This window comes from Carassius carassius, chromosome 33, assembly GCF_963082965.1.
Source record: "Carassius carassius chromosome 33, fCarCar2.1, whole genome shotgun sequence".
NCBI classification, from domain to species: domain Eukaryota; kingdom Metazoa; phylum Chordata; class Actinopteri; order Cypriniformes; family Cyprinidae; genus Carassius; species Carassius carassius.
Genome location: NC_081787.1, coordinates 6,953,519 through 6,973,676, shown reverse-complemented (window position 1 = coordinate 6,973,676; position 20,158 = coordinate 6,953,519). Strand labels below are relative to the sequence as shown.

The following is a 20,158-nucleotide window of genomic DNA, read 5'->3' as shown; positions in this document are numbered from 1 at the left end:
TATCTTCCCTGTAATTGGTTCATTTCGTACACGGCTCATTTACATAGAGTACTGTACCGGAATACAGATATTATCATCAGGGCTCTTAAATGGGGAAAGAGACTCTATAAAATGAATCAAACACTAATGCATGTGCATCAGTTCTTTGCCTCTGCTGAATGTTTTCAGGATGACCTCATCAAGTACTCTGATTGCACTGATGGGACGTCAGCCTTTTTTCCATGTGGGTTTGTGGTTGAGAGGACATATGTGAGTGCGTACGTGCTTGACTGAAGCTTGTTTGCTCTCTTGCAGGTTTGTGGGTCGAATGCACATTTACCAGCTGGAGCAGGAGCTAGTAGTAAGGTGAGACCGTCTTTGGTCCATTCCCATGGGCCCACTATATCCCACGGTACCTCCTAGTCACTTCAGCTCTGTCTTTTCCTCTTGCATTAGCCTCAGATCATTATTCCATCGACCCGTAATGCCATGGCAGCATTAATGTAAAGCCGGCCTGGCAGCTTCTCAAGTCTTGCACACACTCTTCCATTTGTCACTGGACTGTTTGAAATGTTTTTCTGAGGCTGTACGCCGTGTCCTTCACGAGAGCGGGCAGGCCAAACCAGCCTATATATTTCCAGCAATGCTGCTCATTAGGAGCCACTTTAACATGGGTTTGGATGCCAGGATGTGTCTTTATTGACATAATTGTTTGTTTTTATGCTTTAATTTAGATCTTTGGGCCCAGAAAACCTTCTCCTAAAAGGTGCTACGTTGAAAAACACCAAGAAGATTTACGGTAGGCTCTGGCTCCTTTTAATTAGAGGAATTTTATGATAATGGGGAATTATATTCACCTGAATCACTCTTCATTGCTTTTTCTTTTAAAGGTGTCTCAGTATACACGGGCATGGAGACGAAGATGGCACTCAACTACCAGGGCAAATCTCAGAAACGATCAGCTGTGGAAAAGTAAGCCAGTGATGAGAGCAGCAGTATAGTATAGTGTGCAGTCAGGTTGAAATATTGATTTTTGGATTATTAGCAGTGTTCATTTGAATGATCCGATATTGATTGCAGATAACAAGATGGATCTGTTTTTGGGTGGATGTAAAAATATTGTATCTCCACATTAATCTTCCTGAATTAATATCAAATCGAATAAATCAAAATGTTATGAATCACAATTAAATTAAAAGATTAATCTCTACCAAAGTTCATATAACTAGTAATCTATAATACTTGTATTTTATTTATCCCCTATAATCATATTGATAATCTATACATAATAAAAATAAATAGTAAAATAAATAAAAGTAAAGTGTACTAAATCAGAGAAACTTTAGTGTTGCTGTGCACTAAACATTTTCTTATTTTGGTGTGTTTATGTGGTTTTATATATGTACTTAACGTGAATAAGTGCTTATGATCACGTGTATGGTTTCTCTCCTTTGCAGATCCATCAATGCTTTTCTTTTGGTGTATCTATGTATCCTCATCAGTAAAGCTATTGTGTGTACTACACTAAAGTATGTATGGCAGAGCAAAGAAGGTCAGGATGAGCCCTGGTACAACCAGAAGACTCAGAAGGAGAAAGACACTAATATGGTGAGTAGTCTGTCTGACCGATTCGAATATGATTACATGAATCAATTAGCAACTCCTCATATATCATCAGACATTCTTGATGCAATATAAATTTAGCGTTAATCTGGTCTCTGGTGGCAGTGGCCAGCTCTTACACAGATCAAATTTAATAAATCATAATTAGGGATTAGGTTTATGCTTAATCTCGGTTTCTTTGCTGCTCCAGCCATGATATTGTGTCTTTAAAGAGACTGAATGCAGGTGTTCTGTCTTTGTTTCAGTATTTGAAGATGTTTACAGACTTCCTCTCCTTCATGGTCCTCTTCAACTTTATAATCCCCGTGTCCATGTATGTAACTGTGGAGATGCAGAAATTCCTGGGTTCGTTCTTTATCACTTGGGATAAAGACTTCTTTGACCCGGAGATCCAAGAAGGCGCTCTTGTCAACACTTCAGACCTCAATGAGGAACTTGGCCAGGTTAGACACTTTTGGCGCTTTACCACTCCGTGGTATGACTAGGCCTGGCACGACTTGGCTCGCTTTTTAGGTTGGCTTGTCTTGCTTTTCCACCGTAGTTTAGTACCACTTCAAAGTGGGTGGGATTATAAATGTATTGTTATAGTTGCGCTGCCTTGGTGTCTCACGTCACAAATCCAGATGACGATTCTCTCTGACCAGTCAGTGCTCTGCAGTGTTTACAAGTCTCATTTTGGTATCAATACGGCTCAGCTGGGAACCTCAACCAAGGTGGTACTAAAAAAACTGTACACATTACACAGTGGAAAACCCTCAAAAAGTGAGTCGTACCGAGCCGTACCATGCAGTGGAAAAACGCCATTTGTTCAAATCTCAGATCAAATATGACTTTTTAGCTCTTTGTAATTATATGTACAGTAGAATAAAATGTGTTTCATTCCGAATGGTCAAATGATTTCTGATGAATATAATCTGAACTGTCCCTGGCTCTTCCATGGGCAGTGAGGTCATAGATCACCTTGGCTGGTTATGCAGATGATTACTCTAAATTACAGGCCATGCTTCGTTAAACTGATTTATGCAAGCAGACTGGTATTGTCGCAAATTAATTGTCCATCCTTATCGTCGGAACTCTGGTAATTTGGGAATGTGCTTTATTGCCTGGGTTTATAGTCATTAAGGTCAACATTTGTCTGCGCCCTGCAGGTGGAATATGTATTTACAGACAAGACCGGCACGCTGACCCAGAACAACATGGAGTTCATTGAATGCTGTATAGATGGCTTCCAGTACAGATACAGAGACACCCAGAGCGAGGTGGACGGGCCTGTGAATAACCAGCAGCAGATGGCTGGACAGGTGAGTTACACTCATTCTGAGACCCAAAGGACCTCAGATGGGATTGATTTTACATTTACGGATTGTGTTGCTGGATGTGTACACCTCAATATGTAAACTGACTGCAGACCTTCTGAATTATAATTTTTTTTAACACAGTCATATTCATCATAAAGCGGCAGTCCTTTGAGAGCACTTTTTTTGTAAGGGCCCTTGTTAGTGTGTAGTGCTCATTATCTGTATACTAAGGTTGTCATTATACCAAAATGTTAGTAATCAATGCTGATACCATTGAAATTTCACTGATATCTAGCAGTTTTGATAAACTAATACGGTATTGTACTAATTACCTCTAGATAAAGAAGATATTGGAGATTATTATATTATGAATATATGATGTAATGATATAATAAATAATATAATGTTATTACGTTATACATAAATATGAACAAATTGAATAAAATAAATGGTGTAATCAAGTATTTCTCAATTGGGATTTATTTAAATAATTTTTTTTTTTTTTTTTGTAAAGTCACTAATACGCACCTAGTGTTATATTAGGATTATTAATATATTATTGTAGTATTTATTAACATTTTTAATAAGTTTTATTATTTAAGTTGTCATTTTAATTTTAAAGTTTGAGTAATTTTGCTGTTTTCTTTTGTTTTCATTTTATATTTATTTGTCATTTTAGTTCTTCACCCAAAACATTTTTTAAATTTCAGTTAGTTGCAAAACATTTCTATTTTTCATCTAGTTTAATAGGGTTCATCTAATATTTGTATTTTATTTATTTATTTTTATTAACTGTAATTCTCACAAATATGGATGTTTTTAGCATGTGTCATTTTGCATGCTTCTGTATTTCTATGTATTAGGAGAAAGAGGAGTTGTTCCTGCGGGCCTTGTGTCTGTGTCACACGGTCCAGGTGAAGGAAGCTGGATCAGAAGTATTTGTGGACCAAGTTGATGGGATCGATGGGTTGCTGCCCCAGCCAGAGCAGGAAACAGGCTTCATCGCATCCTCTCCTGATGAGATCGCTCTGGTGCAAGGAGCCATGAAGTAAGATAATGATATGTTTCTTTTTTGGTCTGATAATAACCGTTGTAGGCTCTTACTGGCATTACTTCTCTCCTGTTCAGATACGGCTTCACCTTCCTTGGTCTAGAGAACAAGTGTATGAAGATAAAGAACAGGCAAAATGATATAGAGGAGTGAGTTATGACCCTTGAAATCAGAGACATTGACATCAGAGATATTGCTAATATGGTGCATTATTACTTACACCCTTAGATGTTTTCAAATGTTTCAGTTTAGGATATACATAAGATGTATCTAATGTTTCAGGTACAAGTTGCTCCATGTCCTAAACTTTGACCCTGTTAGGCGGAGAATGAGCGTCATCGTGCAGAACAATTCAGGTGAGCTGGAGATCATTAGTGATGCTTGCTAAGACTTTTGCTATTACTCATACTCAGGGTTGTAGACTTGAATATACAAATAACATGTGCATAATTTGTCCTGTAACACAAACCATGTTAAGTAGGGCTGCACGATATTGGGGAAAAATTACATTGCGATTATTTTATTTTTCTGCGATATATATTGCGATATAAAATCTAATCTAATTTTTTCTTATAAACAAAAATGGGGTGAGCACACTTACATTCTCATTTTAAATGATTTAAACGGAGTATTATTTAAATTAGAGTAAATTATTTGTTTGTAACTATAGGATATGGTTTGAATTGTTAACATATTAACTAACATGAACGTACCACGAGCAATACTTTTGTTACTATATTTATTAATCTTTGTTTATCTTAGTTTATAAAAACACAGCTGTTCATTGTTTGGTAATGTTACTTTACAGTGCATTAATTAACTATGTTAACAAATACTGTTTTATACTACTTTTGATTTCAACAATGAAGGCTATAGCCTAAATGTTGAAATTAGCAATGTTGTAGAAGTGCAGTTTAGTAATAATACATTTTAAATAATGTAGTTAAATAGTTTAATAAATGGAACATTATTGTAAAGTGTTACAGATTTTTTTAATACACCAATTCAGACGTCTCGTGAGTTCAGTGTTGGACAGGTCAGTTGTTTAAACTATTCATTAAATTGAATCGGTTCAAAGGAATCATTAGTTCACGAATCAGACGTGTACGGCATGCATTGTGTAATCTCAGCAGTTTAGGATATCGCACAAGATTTGACAACACAGAAAACATTTTATCACTGGATAGTTTTTTGTTGTTTTTTTTTTTTTTTTTGAAAAGCGGAGCGTGCGCGCGCGGCTCTCTCTCTCTCTCTCTCTCTCTCTCTCTCTCTCTCTCTCTCTCACATTCGTCAAGGGCCGGGGAGAAGCTGGCCCGTCTGGGTAAAGAATAACGGATCAGCTACGACAGCCTACATCGCACATCCTGCGATGTGACTATCGTGGATTCGTACATTTTTGATATCGATGCTTAAACGACACATCGTGCAGCCCTAATGTGAAGGGGGTATGACATTTTTAGCTATGAGACTTGGTAGATAATGCCATAGGTTTGCATTGAAGCAGGGACCCAAGTACAGATTTGCTTTTTTTAATTATTCTTATTTGAATTTATTTCTTTTTGACTCTATAATATTTAGTATTTTTGTTTTGGGTCATGTCTTTTTGTTAAGCTTAAGATGCTGCATGTTTTTCACTTCAGAATGAATAGTTGGGAAGTAAAAAATTGAATAATTTATACTTGCAGTCAGTAACCACTCTGTACAAGCAGCAACTTAGCAACCCCCCTGAACATCTTAGCATTGTGTTTGTGAGTTCTGAAGATGATCACTCTGAATGTCTCTCACCTTCACTACTGTTTATTTAGGGGAGACGTTGCTTTTCTGTAAGGGAGCTGATTCTTCCATCTTCCCAAGAGTCAGACCAGAGGAGGTGGACAGGATTCGCATGCATGTTGAGCGAAATGCAACGGTATTACAATAAATTTCAGCATGATGAGGTCTTGCAGCATTTCTTGCAGAGCTATATGCTCATTTAGACTTTTAGACTGGAATAAAGCATAAACCTCATTCATTATATCTCTGTGTTGAAAGGAGATGACCTGTAAAGACATGAAATATTGAAAAGGTCAGTAAATTCTTTCCTAATTGCATGTTTCTGCTTACCAGGATGGTTACCGTACACTGTGTGTGGCCTATAAGAAGCTGAGTGCTGAGGAATATGCTATGGCAGACACTGGGCTAAGGGAGGCTAGATTGGCTCTACAGGATAGAGAGGAGAGACTCATTTCTGTATATAACCAGGTGGAGACGGGGATGAGTTTGATTGGAGCGACTGCTGTGGAGGACCGGTTGGTATCCTAAATTGGCCTTTATGACATGTTGTTTTCTCAAAGGAGTATTCTGAATAACTTAACATCTTGTGTCCCAGACTTCAGGAGGAGGCAGCAGAGACCATGGAGGCCTTACAGGGCGCTGGGATGAAGGTTTGGGTGCTGACGGGGGACAAAATGGAGACGGCAAAGTCCACCTGCTATGCATGTCGTCTGTTCCAGCGGGGTACAGAGCTACTGGAACTGACTGTGCGGACACTGAAGGATGAGCATAAAAAGCGTGATGTGAAACTTAAAGAGTTGCTACAGGAGTACCATAAAAAAGCAGTACTGGACATCCCGCCTGTCAAAGCTGGGGTCACCAGGTCAGACCTTTGATCTACTGGTTTTGTAGTGAATGTTTGCAACTGTTTCGAAATATAATAAGACTACACAGACTTCTTCTTCTTGTACTACTACTACTACTTCATTTTCATTTATCAGTTGAAATTAAATATTTGTCACTATTGAGTTTTTAATGGGTGAGTGTTTTAACACTAATCTAAGTTAATCTTAAAAAACAAATTTAATAACTAATTAATACTTTAATTACTATTTATTGTAATCTTGAGCAAATCTTTTGATCTCAAAATTAATATACATTTATATACTTTAAATTATATATTTTTTCATTATTTACATTATATAAAAATCATGTTTTAATTTACTTGTAGATTTTATTTTTTTGTGTGTTAAATTTGTCATTTAATCATTAAATGACAATGACATAAAAAAATTACATAAAATCATAAAAAATATAATTGTCAGTTAATCATAATTGGCCAGAATTTTTATATCGGTGCATCTCGGGTACAGTTGTGTACTATATTTAATGACCTCTAGTGTAATTTTTGTTCTACAGGAGCTGGTCTACTGCAAATCAGGATTACGGCTTCATCGTAGATGGGGCGACGTTGTCGTTAGTGATGAACCCACCACATGATGACGATGCCATTCTGAACAAGAGCCTCTTTCTGCAGATCTGCCAGAACTGCACTGCTGTGCTCTGCTGCCGCATGGCCCCCCTGCAGAAAGCTCAGGTCACGCCTGCAGACCGCCACTTTGCCGGCACTTTATGGTGCCTATAATAACATGCACTTATACTTCATGAATTAGTTGGCTAAAATTCCCTTTTATCCAATTTAGATAGTGAAGATGGTGAAGAACTCCAAAGGTTCCCCGATCACTCTCTCCATTGGCGACGGGGCCAATGATGTCAGCATGATCCTTGAGGCACACGTGGGCATTGGTGAGACCTCGTCATATATCATGTACACTTCTATTAAAAAGTTTGTTGTTAAAAGTTTTTTAAAGAAATTAATACTTTTATTCAGCAAGAACAAATTACATTGATCAAAAGTAACAGTAAAGACATTGATCATATTACAAAAGATTTAAAATAAATGCTGTTCTTTTGAACTTTTGGTATATCAAAGAATCTTAACTGTTTTCAATATTGGTGATAAAACAATGTTCTTGAGCAGCAAATCAGCATATTAGAATGCTGATCAGGTGACACTGAAGACTGGAGAAATGATGCTGAAATTCAACTTTGCATCACAGGAATAAATTAAATAAAAATAAAAATATTAAAATAAAACCCAGTTATTTTAAATTGTAATATTTCACAATGTCACAGTTTTTACTGTATTCTTGATGATTAAGGTGAACATATCTTGCTCAGCATTTTGTCCGCGATGGAGTGTTGACATTAATATTTGGTGTTCAGGTATTAAAGGTAAGGAGGGCCGTCAAGCTGTGAGGAACAGTGACTACGCCATTCCTAAACTCAAACATTTAAAGAAGCTTTTGCTAGCTCATGGGCATCTCTACTATGTGCGCATTGCGCATCTCGTCCAGTACTTCTTTTATAAGGTACGTTTGGCATTCAGTCTGTAAATATAAATGTAGTTGTTTTAGGAAATCTTCTTGAAGTTTTAGAATGTTTCTTATCCTCTCCTGTAGAATCTTTGCTTCATCTTACCTCAGTTCCTGTACCAGTTTTTCTGTGGATACTCTCAGCAGGTACAGTATGTACAAATAAAGAGCCTTTTAGAAGACTGCGTCCCAGCAGGTTCCTCTCCTCTGCTCTTTCCTTTCTCTCTTTCTGCCCTTCTTTCATCTTATATATATATATATATATATATATATATATATGTATATATATATATATATGTGTGTGTATGTATGTATGTACTGTATATGTGTATACATAAAACAAGCATAATCTAATACAAACATAGGTTAGTGTGTGAGCAAATTTTTCCTTGGCACTCAACAAACTCAGGGTTCAAATCTGGCTAGCGTGGTGTCCAATCTCTTTCCTTTCCTGTCACTTCTGCTTTTGCCACCTGTATAAAAAAAAAAAAAATTTTTATATATATATATAATGATTAAAAATAACCCTATTAACTGCTTAAAAGTCTCTGTTTGTGTAATTGGGTCTCGTCCTCACACTTTCCAGCATGTGTTTTATGTATATGTATCAAGCATATAGCCACACAGTCAAGAGTTTCCCTCTTGTTGTGTGCATTAAATTTGTGTGATCTCCTTAACGTGGTATTAACCTCCCTGGTGCCCGTCCTTCCCCTCGTTCCCCTTCCCAGCCCCTGTATGACGCAGCCTATCTGACGATGTACAACATCTGCTTCACCTCAATGCCCATTCTGGCCTACAGCCTGCTGGAACAGCACATATCCATCGAGATCCTGCTGCACAACGCCGCTCTCTACAGGTACCATCCTGGACTGCAACTCTTTTGCTGATTTAACTTGTACCTTGCTGTTGCTAATATACTGTGTTCTTATACTTCTTACAGAGAAATAGCCAATAATGCCATATTACGCTGGCGCCCCTTCCTCTACTGGACACTATTAGGAATTTTTCAGGGTCTCATGTTCTTCTTTGGAGTCCGTTTCCTGTTCAGCAATCCAGCCCTGCAAGATAATGGGCAGGTTAGAGCTGGTTGTGCAGTTTAATATGGCTGTAAATGAAAAATTGGAAATTGCAATTGATTTAATCCTTCCATTTTTCAGGTCTTTGGAAACTGGTCTTATGGAACAATTGTCTTTACTGTCCTTGTTTTCACTGTTACATTGAAGGTTGGTGGCTTGATTGGTCCTTGTCTAGAACTATAAAAAGTATCTCAGATCTTTATTTGTCAGAGACTGACTTTATTCCCTCTCTCAGCTGGCTCTGGACACACGCCACTGGACGTGGATCAACCATTTCGTGATCTGGGGCTCTTTGGCTTTCTATGTTTTCTTCAGTTTCTTCTGGGGAGGCATCATATGGTGAGGAAACATTAAAGTTTCCACTAGTGATTTTTGTGCAGCGGCTCCACTGTTGATCATTTCCAGTCAGCTTTTTTTGTAGAATGAAATTGGTATAGTGTCAGATTGAGCTGCGTAAGTCAACTTATCTGACTCTCTTTTCTCTTTCCTTCTCTCTCTTGTTTTCAAGGCCGTTTTTGAAGCAGCAGCGTTTGTACTTTGTGTTTGCCAACATGCTGAGTTCAGTGTCTGCCTGGCTGGTTATCATCATCCTCATCCTCCTCAGTCTGCTGCCAGAGATCCTTTTGGTGGTACTTCGCCAGCCCAGAGGCCACCATTCACAGGTATACTTCTCCCTCCCTTTTCCTCTGCTCTCTTTGAATTCTTCCTTTCTACCATATCCATCCTATTTTCTGATGTTCTCCCTGATTTACCTACTCTTCTGTTCTTCTTTCATCTTACGCCGTGTCCTATCCAGGTGTGATGTGACGCAGTCACAGCCAATTACAAGATATTTGAAGTTGTACAGTTATGTGAAGCAGGATTTTGGGCTGGTTTGCACTAAAGCTGTGATTTACGTGAAAGCATGAAAGCTTTCTTCACTTGTTGCTTTATCACATCACACCTGGTTGGGACACGGAGTCACATTTTCTTTGAACCCAGCATTAACTCCCTACCTTTGGTATATTCATATTTGCTCATTTTTTAACCTTATTTTACCTTTTAATACCTCAACTTTGTTTTCATATACTCTCTGTAACTTCTCCAGCATCTCTTTTCTTTACTTCCCCCTGACTGTCATGAATTACTCCATTGACTATTTTCCTAACAGAAATCTTGCCTTGTTTTAAGGCTGTGAATGGTTTGGATAGTTGTGATTGGTCAAACAGACAGGAAGTCAGTCAGTCTAATTGTTACTATCACTCTTCTCCGATGTCCTCTGCTTGACTCCTGTAGATTTTTCTCCTATGTATCGCTCTGATTGAAATACTCTTTATTCCATTAGTCAAGCACAAATACTTCCATCACCTTGTGCTGCTGTGAGTGGCTACCAAAACTGTTAGAATCAATAAACAATAATTAGACCTTGCATTCATTTGAATTATTCAGAGGAACTGAGCACACGCTGTAGGCAGTCTCTGTTGTTAGGGACACTAGTTAAGCAGTCTTTCAGGCCAGAGATGAGCATACGGCGTTCATCTGCCCTCTGCCTCCTCACAGGTAGGTGATGCAGCCCTTCCAATAAAACCACCTATAGAGAGAAAATGGAATGTATGGTCATGTTTTAAAAAATTAAGTCTAGTAATTACGACATTTTTTCAGTTATTAATCTTCATAGTAAATGTATAATTTATAGCCTAATGAACTGTATTAGATGGGAAACAAAAACTTTGTTGACCAATGTAACTTGTAATATGTAAAATGATACCTTGTGTGTTGAGGTTAAATAACAGTTTGTATTACAGGTACCAAACGTTTTTTTTTTTGTTAGTTTTTTTATTCCTGATAGTTTAATATTTATTCTGCAGACCATAAATATCTTATTTGTGATCCAAGTAATTTCCGCTAGAAAAGTTTGTTTGTTTATAAATCAAAGAATTGACTGGGCTAGTCACTCATTCATGCTAGTCAACTTTCTGCTAAATCAAACAGGACATACTTAGGGTTCTACTTAATATTTTCTCTATCTCTATTCCTTTAACTTTATTCCCACATTTTCTAACCCTTGATCTTCCTTTAATTTTCCTGTCCTCTTTGGTCTCTTGCTCACCTGTGTGCTGTGCCGTAGATGAAACGACGGCTTCCTTCCTCTGGAACATCCACAATCTTCATGCTGTCGCAGACTGCTAGCACTCACAGCTTTTCCTGGAGTGACTGAGGTCTCTCTACCTGCTCCTTTTCTGCTTTTTGTCATACTGTCCCTCGTCCTTTGGGTTGCCTGTCTGTATCTTCAGTGTCCTGCCTGCTGTCTCTCCTCCCGTTTGTCTGTGCTTCCTTGTTGTGCTCTGATACAAATGTGTTTGTCACAGGTGCTGGGTTTGGAATGTCAGTCAAAATGTGGACCACCGTGGCTTTTTTAATGTATTTCCTTTAAATTGGTGTTTGTCTTGAGGTGTTGTGCAAGAATTGTCCCTAAGAGTTGAGCCGTGGTGGTGGGGGTTGGTCCTGAATGTGTGTCTGTAAGGGCTGCAGGGTATGATGGGGATTCCTTCAGCTGCCTGTTCCCGGTCCCTGCTGTCTCTGCATGTCCAGCCAGGAGAATGTGGCACACAAACATACAGGGGTTTCCTACATGCGTGCTCGGCCCAGTCTACACCGCTTCTCACCCAGACCACTGACTTTCTGGGTGCATTAGTGCTGTTTGATTCCGAATGAGATTTAGTATGTGTGAGAGAATGTTAGTCATGTTAGAATTGGCAATTGCAAAAAAACAAAAAAAGGACATTTAATTTGGACAATTTTTGGCTTTGGTAAATAATTTGATATGGAATGTAAAAGACAATATAGCATTTATCATAATTTCCTGATTTAAAAAAATACTTCATAATGTGATTATTCATTATCGTTATAAATTTGTTCTTTATCATTTTAAATGAGGCCCCACATACAGTAATAGGGAATAGTTTAAGAGTCAAACTTATGCGTCTACATTTGCCTCTCTTTGTTATAATTGGACTGTTACCTAAATATTGTATTAAATATAATATGTGATTAACAGTATCACTTAAAAGTTTGGGATTGGAATCTTACTGAGCCCAGACTTTGGTACGGTAGTGCAGTTAAGATCAATTGTTTGGCACTTTTTCAAAAGTATTAAGAAACTGGATTTAAATGGTATCTCTGGTCTTTTCTGGGTTTATATTGTTTAAGTGTTGGCTGACTTTTTAGTGTGGTCATATTCATAATCTAGTACAATTTAGCAGGATTATGTTTAAAAAAAAAGGCCATTATCATTATACCATGAAGGATAATCTATATGGAAATTAACAACATGCATAAACAGGTGCCCTCAAATATGAAATCTCATAATTTAATTGACCTTTAGTGTTTTATCATCTTTTTGAAGGAGGATGTACTGTACTGCAGTTTTGTGTTTGGGTTTGTTTGTTTGTGTGTGTGTGTGTGTGTGTGTCTGATCCATCCTGTCCTAAGTGTCTTTCACCCCCCTCCCACCCTTTCAGAAAAAGCAGAGTCAGTCAAATGTTGGGGGCAACCAGTCCTCTCAGTCTTCAACCAGACCCCTGCTTATGAGAACCTTTTCAGACGAGTCCAGTCCTGTTGTGTGAACAGGTACAAGACCCCAGACTTTCCAGCCAGAGCCCCAATTGATTGCCTGACCCCAGTCATCCACAAGGGATTTGCCTCCTAGTCGGTGCAGTTCCTCCCCTAGGGTTCCGTCGGCCCCCTCTGTACGATGAATTTAATTTCCTCTGAATTCTGCTGGAAATTGTCCCTACCTTAGGATGAACTCACATCGGTTGGCTGAAAAGACATTTAGTCTTTGACATATTTATGAAAAAGACACACTGCAGCACAGCAGCCTCCCCCTTTGTTTCAGTGGTTGGTGTTGCAGAAATATTTTCCCATTGATTTTCTCCATAGAGATTTAAAATTCGGTGCTTTGAATCAAACCATTTAGTGAGATTCACAACATTACAGCTACAGCATTTGATTAGAAGCAAAGACATACAAAAAGACTGGGTACTTTGTCTTTGCCAATTTTGTATATCAGAAAACATTACTACTGTCTTTTATGCTGCAAAACCCCTAATAGGATTTTAACTTGTGTTAAATAGCTAGGTAGCTAGCTCGCGTTGAAAGAATATCCCTTTTTTTGAAAATGAAACATCTGTCTTAAAAAAAAAATTAACGTTATGCTTTCTCTGTGGAGGTTTTTAATGGGATTTTTACTTTAAGAATATCAAAAAGGGCCTATAATCAAAATCTTTCTATATTTCTGCACAAGCATGATCCAAAACATAATCAGATTTCTGCACAAGTCCTGAAATTGACAAGGAGAACCCAATCAAACAAACGAGACAAATGTTTCTTTGTCATTTATTTAGGAAATATATCCAATATTACCTATCTGTGAGTGGCAAAAGCATGTGAATCTCTAGGATTAGCCTTTAATTTTAAAGTGAAATTAGTTTATCTGTTCAGGGGTGTTTTCAATCAATGTGATGATTATCAGGTGACAGTGCCTGTCCTGTTTTATTTTAAGAAAAGGGTTCAATCAAATTTTTATTAAATTTGTGGAAGTGTATCATGGCACTTTCAAAGGAGATCTCGGAGGACCTCAAATAAAACTTTTTGGTTTAAATGAGAAACGTTATGTTCGGAGGAAAGCACACACTGCATTCCAGCATAAGAACCTTATCCCATCTGTGAAACGTGGTGGTAGGACCATAGTTTGGGCCTGTTTTGCTGCATCTGGTCCATTACAGCTTGCCATCATTGAATCTCAAGAGAAAGTGGGTCATGCAGCTAGACAACAACACCAAGCACACAAGTTGTTTGACCAAAGAATGGTTAAAGAAGAACAAAGTTAATGTAATTCCTGTGGCTCAGTGGTAGAGCATTGCGTTAGCAGCGCAAAAGGTTGTGTGTTCAATTCCCAGGGAACACACATACTGGTTAAAAAAAAAAAAGATGTAAAGCCTGAATGCACTGTAAGTCGCTTTGGATAAAAGCGTCTGCTAAATTCATAAATGTAAATGTAATGTTTTGCAATGACTGAGTCAAAGTCTGGACCTTAATCCAATTGAACTGTTGTGGAAGGACCTGAAGCAAGCAGTTCATAGAAGGAAACCTACCAACATCACAGAGTTGAAAAAATGGGCTAAAATTCCAACAAGCCGTTGTGCAGGACTGATCAGCAGTTACAAGAAACATTTAGCTGTTTAGAGTTATTGCTGCAAAAAGGGTCACACCAGAAACTGAAAGCAAAGTTTCACATTCTTTTGCCACTCACAGGAGCATTTCTCCCAATAAGTAAGTGGCAGTGTATATATATTTTAATGAAATTATTTTATTTTATTTTTTTATTTTTTTTTGGAGGGGGGGGGGGGTCTTTTTGTCTACTTTCAGGACTTGGGTTAATGTTTTGGGTCATATTTATGCATAAATATAGATATAAATTTAAAAGGGTTCACAAACTTTTTAAACAGCACTGTGTGTGTGTGTGTGTGTGTGTGTGTGTGTGTGTGTGTGTGTGTGTGTGTATATATATATATATATATATATATATATATATATATATATATATATATATATATATATACTGTACATGCACATATAAGTGTTAAAATAATCAACCACAGTGCTGTACTGTTGACTGTAAGAAATGGAAATGATATATGATCCTTTCAGCCTGCCAAATGAAGCTCTGCCCTTCATTATGCCATGTATGTGCTCCTCAACTAATCTGTGATTGGGTCCTTATTAACCGACAAAACCAGTCCTCTGTCATGTTGTTCTGGTGAATCTCTTCCATGGTTTGATTTGTGTGTGAATGACAACATGAGTTTGTGAGTTGGTTGAAACAGCGTCATGGTGGCCTCACTGTGTCTTTAGTTGTGGTGTGTATTTTGTGTGGTGTGGTAGTTATTGTGCTTGTAATTTGGAATATTTTAATTTATTTATTTAAATTTTTTTGTGATGGTGAAAGTTGTTCAGCTCCTCTAACGGCGGTCTAACCTTTGTATAACATTATTTTGGTTCCAGTGATCGTTCCCCTGCATTAATGCTTTGCGTACTGCATGCTGCTATGCTGGTTCTGCATGTTTAGCTGTTCCTGAAGCTTTTGGGGTCAATTTGTGATGATTGTAATACGTTATTGTAGAGGCTATAGATAGGAGGTATTCACCAGCATTAAACTTGCTCTTTTGTTCTTCTCAGCTGTCAGAGGATTCCTCAAATGCACATACAGGTAAAACCGCTCGATATGATTTAAAGGAATGTTCTGGGTGCGACACAAGTTAATCCGTCAACATCTGCATTTAACGACAAATTCACCCATAGGAATTACATCAGTAATGCACAACCAGAAGTACATCAGACAATTAATTCGACAAATTCACCTGTTAAAACACAAATTTTGATTTGAAGAATATTCTGTTTAGTGATGTACAGTAGAATACTAATGTAAGTTATCTAAGAAAGAAACTAACCACCTTCAACACATATTGTTAACAGTAGCTAAAAGTCCAATTCCCATAAAGGTACTAAATGATTAGTTAACCTTTATAAACATTTACAAATTATGTATAGTCTGAAATTTAGATTTAGATAATACTGCAAAAACATGAACATAAATGATTTGTAAAGATGAGTAAATGGGGTGAATTCAGGTCATTTGGGATAATCAACAGCAACTGTGACATTGAGTAACTTGTTTTAATTCCAGAACATTCCTTGAACCAGGATTCACATGAGCGTTTATTTGGTCTAATAATATGTGTGAATCATTCCTGGCAACCAGATCCTCCTCTGATTAGGATGGTTCTTTGGTGCATATGAGATTGATTTGGTTTAGGGTTGGTGTTGTGTACAGAATGATCTGGGTTTATGTATTTAGTCTGGTTGTTTTTTATGAACCAGTCAATTAAGAGATGAACTTAAAACACTGTTGCCAATCTTATCTTTCCTATTCCACTGTTAATATATTTTTGTGTGCTAAAGTGTTTTTTTGTGGTGATGTTTTTTTTTGCACCACAGATGGCTCCTGTCACTCCTCTCTCCTACAAGCATCTGAACGAGCACCACTGTGATGGGCACAGACAGCCTTTGGTTAAAACTACTGATGGGCCCCTCACATCTGCCGGGGGCGCTGCACTTCCTCTTGCCTGTTTAAATGAATCATGACACTTGAACCAACTTAAACTGCTTTCCTGTTACATCTTATCTTAAAGCCTTCCATCCCAGCACGATTCCACAAAAACGTTTTTGCCCTGCCCTGGTGCCAAACTCTCATATTCAAACCTACCGGGATGAATGCATCAATGGCAAAATCGTCAAGTTACGCTCGACTGCTACAGAATGAACCAACATCCCTGCTCCTCCTGGTTCCTCCTAATTGGTTGTCTTTCCTGATCACCCCCAAAAAAGTCCCATAAAGGCCACTCTCCATACTCTCTGATTTTCTTAACTTTGTAGGCAGACAGGCCCCTTTTGTGTTCGGTTACCAGCTGTGATCACAATCCCAAATCGTAGATTAGAGTTTTGTGATAATGTAGCCGTTCAAGATTCCTAAATGTGAGCTCTCTCTAAGATGCTGCACTGCGGGCCCTGACCCTATGGGTATAAAAGCTGCATTTCAACAATCTGCTGTTTGTTCGACCACATAGAGTTCTGTAATATCCCACGGAGCCCAATAACTCCGTATGTGTACGCGTGTGTGAGAAATAGAAAATCAATTACAGATTTTCTTCAGATATTTCTTATAATGTCTTTGAATTTTACTCTTTGTTGAAACGGGGATCAGTTTACAGTTGGGTTACAAATTGTGCTAGTGAAAAGTGTGGAAAGTGTTGTTTGATGCCAAAAAAAGACAGAGAGAGAGCGGTTCCATTTAACCGGGCAACCGGCTCTCTTCAGTTTTTCCTTGAAGATAGATTATCTATGGTTACGGCACACATTAGGATTGCTTCTCGATGCAGAGTTAATTGCAAATTTCAGAGGAAGTCCGAGTTCAGCAGCATCTATTCACTGTTGAGCCATTAATGCCATTTATATTGAATGTGTCAGCTATATATATTAGGCCAGTGCTCAAAAACACGCTTTCACATCCACATGCATACATTTAACTTTTGAGGTTACTGAAAGAATCACTTATAAACAGTGGAGCTTAGATTGATGAAATAGGAGCTTTGGGTTAGATGCATATTGAATTCGGATGTGCCCTCTAGTGGTTTGGAGGGCATGTCATTTTTTACTTCTAAATACATTCCATTTCTACGTGCCATGATTTCAGTCACTTTTTAGATTATAATTGAATTATTTTGTTCTTGATTATGTGATTCTATTTATTATTCTCACAAATGTTGTATTTGTGTGGTATTTCTTTCTCTTAACTTGTTAATCATTATCAGCTTGTGCCAACTGTTTTTTTTATTATTATTTATTATTATTATTATTTTTTGCCTGTGAAATCTGCTGTTGAACAGATTGAGTTTCTATACACAGACCCTGTAAACCAGCAGCTCTGGGGTATTTCTGTGGTCAGAGCTCAGTCCTGTTGATCCTCCCTTAATATATGATGTGAATGCAGCTGAAATCTTTGTGTCCCTTTAATATGAATGACCCATTCCATTCTTCTCTCTGCTTGTAACCCAAAATGGGTATTAAAAAATCCACTGCCTGGCATGTTCTGTAATCGGGCACATTTCTTGATTATGTTTATCCTAAAACAATGCCGTATGTAAGATGCTACATTGCTACTTTAACTATTTTCAAGTGTGTGTGTGTGTGTGTGTGGATTATGCAAGGGTAAGTGGTGTGTGTTAGACCTATGACTGTGTCATGATGCTAAGCATCTTAAGATCAGCTCAGTCTCGGGCTGGGCTTAATCCAGCTGTATCACAGCCCTGCGTAACCGCCAGGCCTTTTCATTTCTTATTACATCTTGAGCTTTCCAGAGAGAATTTATCAGAGCTCTATTTACATTTGCTTTCAACTAGACCGGTGAGGCCAGTCGGTATGATGTTTCATTGTGAACATTAGCCCAATGTTTTTTTTTTTCTTGATGCATGTGTGACTACTAATGCCACCACCACTGGACTGAACCCTGGTGAGCACATACACACTCATACCAAGATGAAGACACATCCATGTGTTTGTTCAGCTCAGTTTGGGAGGGGAAAACAGAACTTGCCTGCAATGTTGGAAATTTCCAAACAGACCTTTAAATTACTTCAGAGATGCTATTTTCAAAGCTTATAATAATTATTGGATTCTCATGTTGCCTGAATATATATATAAATATGAATATTTGATTGTATTTTTAATGAAACTTTTTGAGCCATTTTTGTAAGAAAAAGAAAACGTCCAAAAAAAAATAAGGCTGAGAAAGGCGGCCTGATTGTGGAAAGTGAGGCAGGGCTGTGGCGTGTTGCTATAAATTGAATCAGGCACTAGCACGATCAGCCCTACTTCCTCCATCATGTCCCTCAGGCTCCAGCTGATCTGAATGTACCTCTCAAGACCAGTCTGTTTAAAAAAAAAAAAAAAAAACTTTAATAAAAGCTGTTTTGAAAGAAGACATTTGTGTCTGAAGTTTTATATTTTTTGGTAATTTGTAGAAATGTTATACATGCACTTTATAGGGCGTCAGAGTAACTAAAATAGCATCATAATATTCATACATTTAAAAATGAATTTGATCCACTATAGGACTAGTACATGGACATAATAGTCCTAAATTTTTTTTTTTTGCGCTTGAATTAAGTGTGCATGAATAGCTTTATCTTAATAATAAAGATATGCATGCATACATGTCTACTTCAAATCATGATGTTCATGAATAAAAGTTGGAAGTTCGTAATAACAAAAACAGTAAAAACTGTATTATTGTGAATTATTTTTACAGTGTAAAATAACTTTTTTGTCTGAATACATTTTAAAATGTAGTTTATTTCTGATGCAAACCTGAATTTTAAGCATCATTACTTCTCAAGAAGCATTTCTTATTATTATATCGATGTTGAAAACCATTGTGATGCATACTATTTTTGTGGAAACCGTGATGCACTACCATTGAAAAGTTTGCATTAAATTGATCAAAAGTGACAGTAAAGACATTTATAATGTTAAAAAATATATATTTCAAATGAATGATTATCTTTTGAAAATTCATCAAAGGATCTAAACATTTTCAAAATTGATAGTAAGCTATGCAAATCAACATAGTCTACAATAATTTCTGAAGGATCATGTGACACCTGAAGAATAATCTTAATTATTCTGAATGTTTGACCCCTAGTTTATATAATAATAATATTAACACTTAAACAATATTTTGATGAAGATCTTGCTCAAGGTTTGTTATTGGTATTGATCTTTATTTGTCTTTATATGTTAAAAGCAGTTTCTCTGACTCTGTCCAACAACTGCAGAGGATGTGTGTAATGAATACAGACTGTAATGCCATGTAATGCTGTTTCTGCGGCTGTAGAATCATAAATAGTGTGTTCTTTGACAACAATGCTTCTTATTCACGTAGCTGTTTGGCTTTTGTGCAATTTTCCCACGCGTCATACTTTTCTGTATTCTGAACAATGAAACTCCTTAGTCTAGGAAGAAAAAATAGTTTTGCTGTCAATAGTGATATTCAGAACAGGCTGCCTGTGTGTTTGTAAGAGCGAGTAAGGGTGGGAATGTGTGTAATACAGCTTGCAGGGATCTTTACAGCAGTGAAAGTTTAAGCTCTGCCTGTGAGGGAAAACTGACCAATGAGAAGGGTGGAGATCAGCAGGAGGCGGAGTCTAAACTCCACAGTGGAGAAAGTCAATGGGGAGGGAGTTGGCAGAGTGTCAATAGTATGAGTCTAAGAGCAGTGCAGCCAGAGGGAGTATGTGCTGTGTGTTTTTAAAGAGCACACAATCAGCACTGTGGACAGGAAACACT

The 20,158-nt window shown here is 37.5% G+C and overlaps 1 protein-coding gene across 1 annotated transcript in view; it reads left to right on the top strand.

Annotated features, from left to right (window-relative positions):
• Positions 1–18,792, top strand: part of LOC132113617 (phospholipid-transporting ATPase IG-like) — a 64,564-nt gene extending 45,772 nt beyond the window's left edge. The window contains exons 8-31 of the mRNA XM_059521472.1: positions 295–345; positions 714–778; positions 870–951; positions 1,437–1,587; positions 1,848–2,045; positions 2,751–2,903; positions 3,764–3,948; positions 4,029–4,100; positions 4,234–4,307; positions 5,757–5,860; positions 6,058–6,239; positions 6,320–6,586; positions 7,123–7,300; positions 7,407–7,509; positions 7,990–8,135; positions 8,226–8,285; positions 8,867–8,994; positions 9,079–9,214; positions 9,296–9,361; positions 9,450–9,553; positions 9,723–9,876; positions 12,715–12,823; positions 15,434–15,464; positions 16,253–18,792. Of these exons, the coding sequence (XP_059377455.1) occupies positions 295–345; positions 714–778; positions 870–951; positions 1,437–1,587; positions 1,848–2,045; positions 2,751–2,903; positions 3,764–3,948; positions 4,029–4,100; positions 4,234–4,307; positions 5,757–5,860; positions 6,058–6,239; positions 6,320–6,586; positions 7,123–7,300; positions 7,407–7,509; positions 7,990–8,135; positions 8,226–8,285; positions 8,867–8,994; positions 9,079–9,214; positions 9,296–9,361; positions 9,450–9,553; positions 9,723–9,876; positions 12,715–12,819 (2,764 nt within the window). The 3' untranslated portion in view covers positions 12,820–12,823; positions 15,434–15,464; positions 16,253–18,792. The remainder of the gene's footprint in view (positions 1–294; positions 346–713; positions 779–869; positions 952–1,436; positions 1,588–1,847; positions 2,046–2,750; positions 2,904–3,763; positions 3,949–4,028; positions 4,101–4,233; positions 4,308–5,756; positions 5,861–6,057; positions 6,240–6,319; positions 6,587–7,122; positions 7,301–7,406; positions 7,510–7,989; positions 8,136–8,225; positions 8,286–8,866; positions 8,995–9,078; positions 9,215–9,295; positions 9,362–9,449; positions 9,554–9,722; positions 9,877–12,714; positions 12,824–15,433; positions 15,465–16,252) is intronic.
• Positions 18,793–20,158: the final 1,366 nt, after the last annotated feature.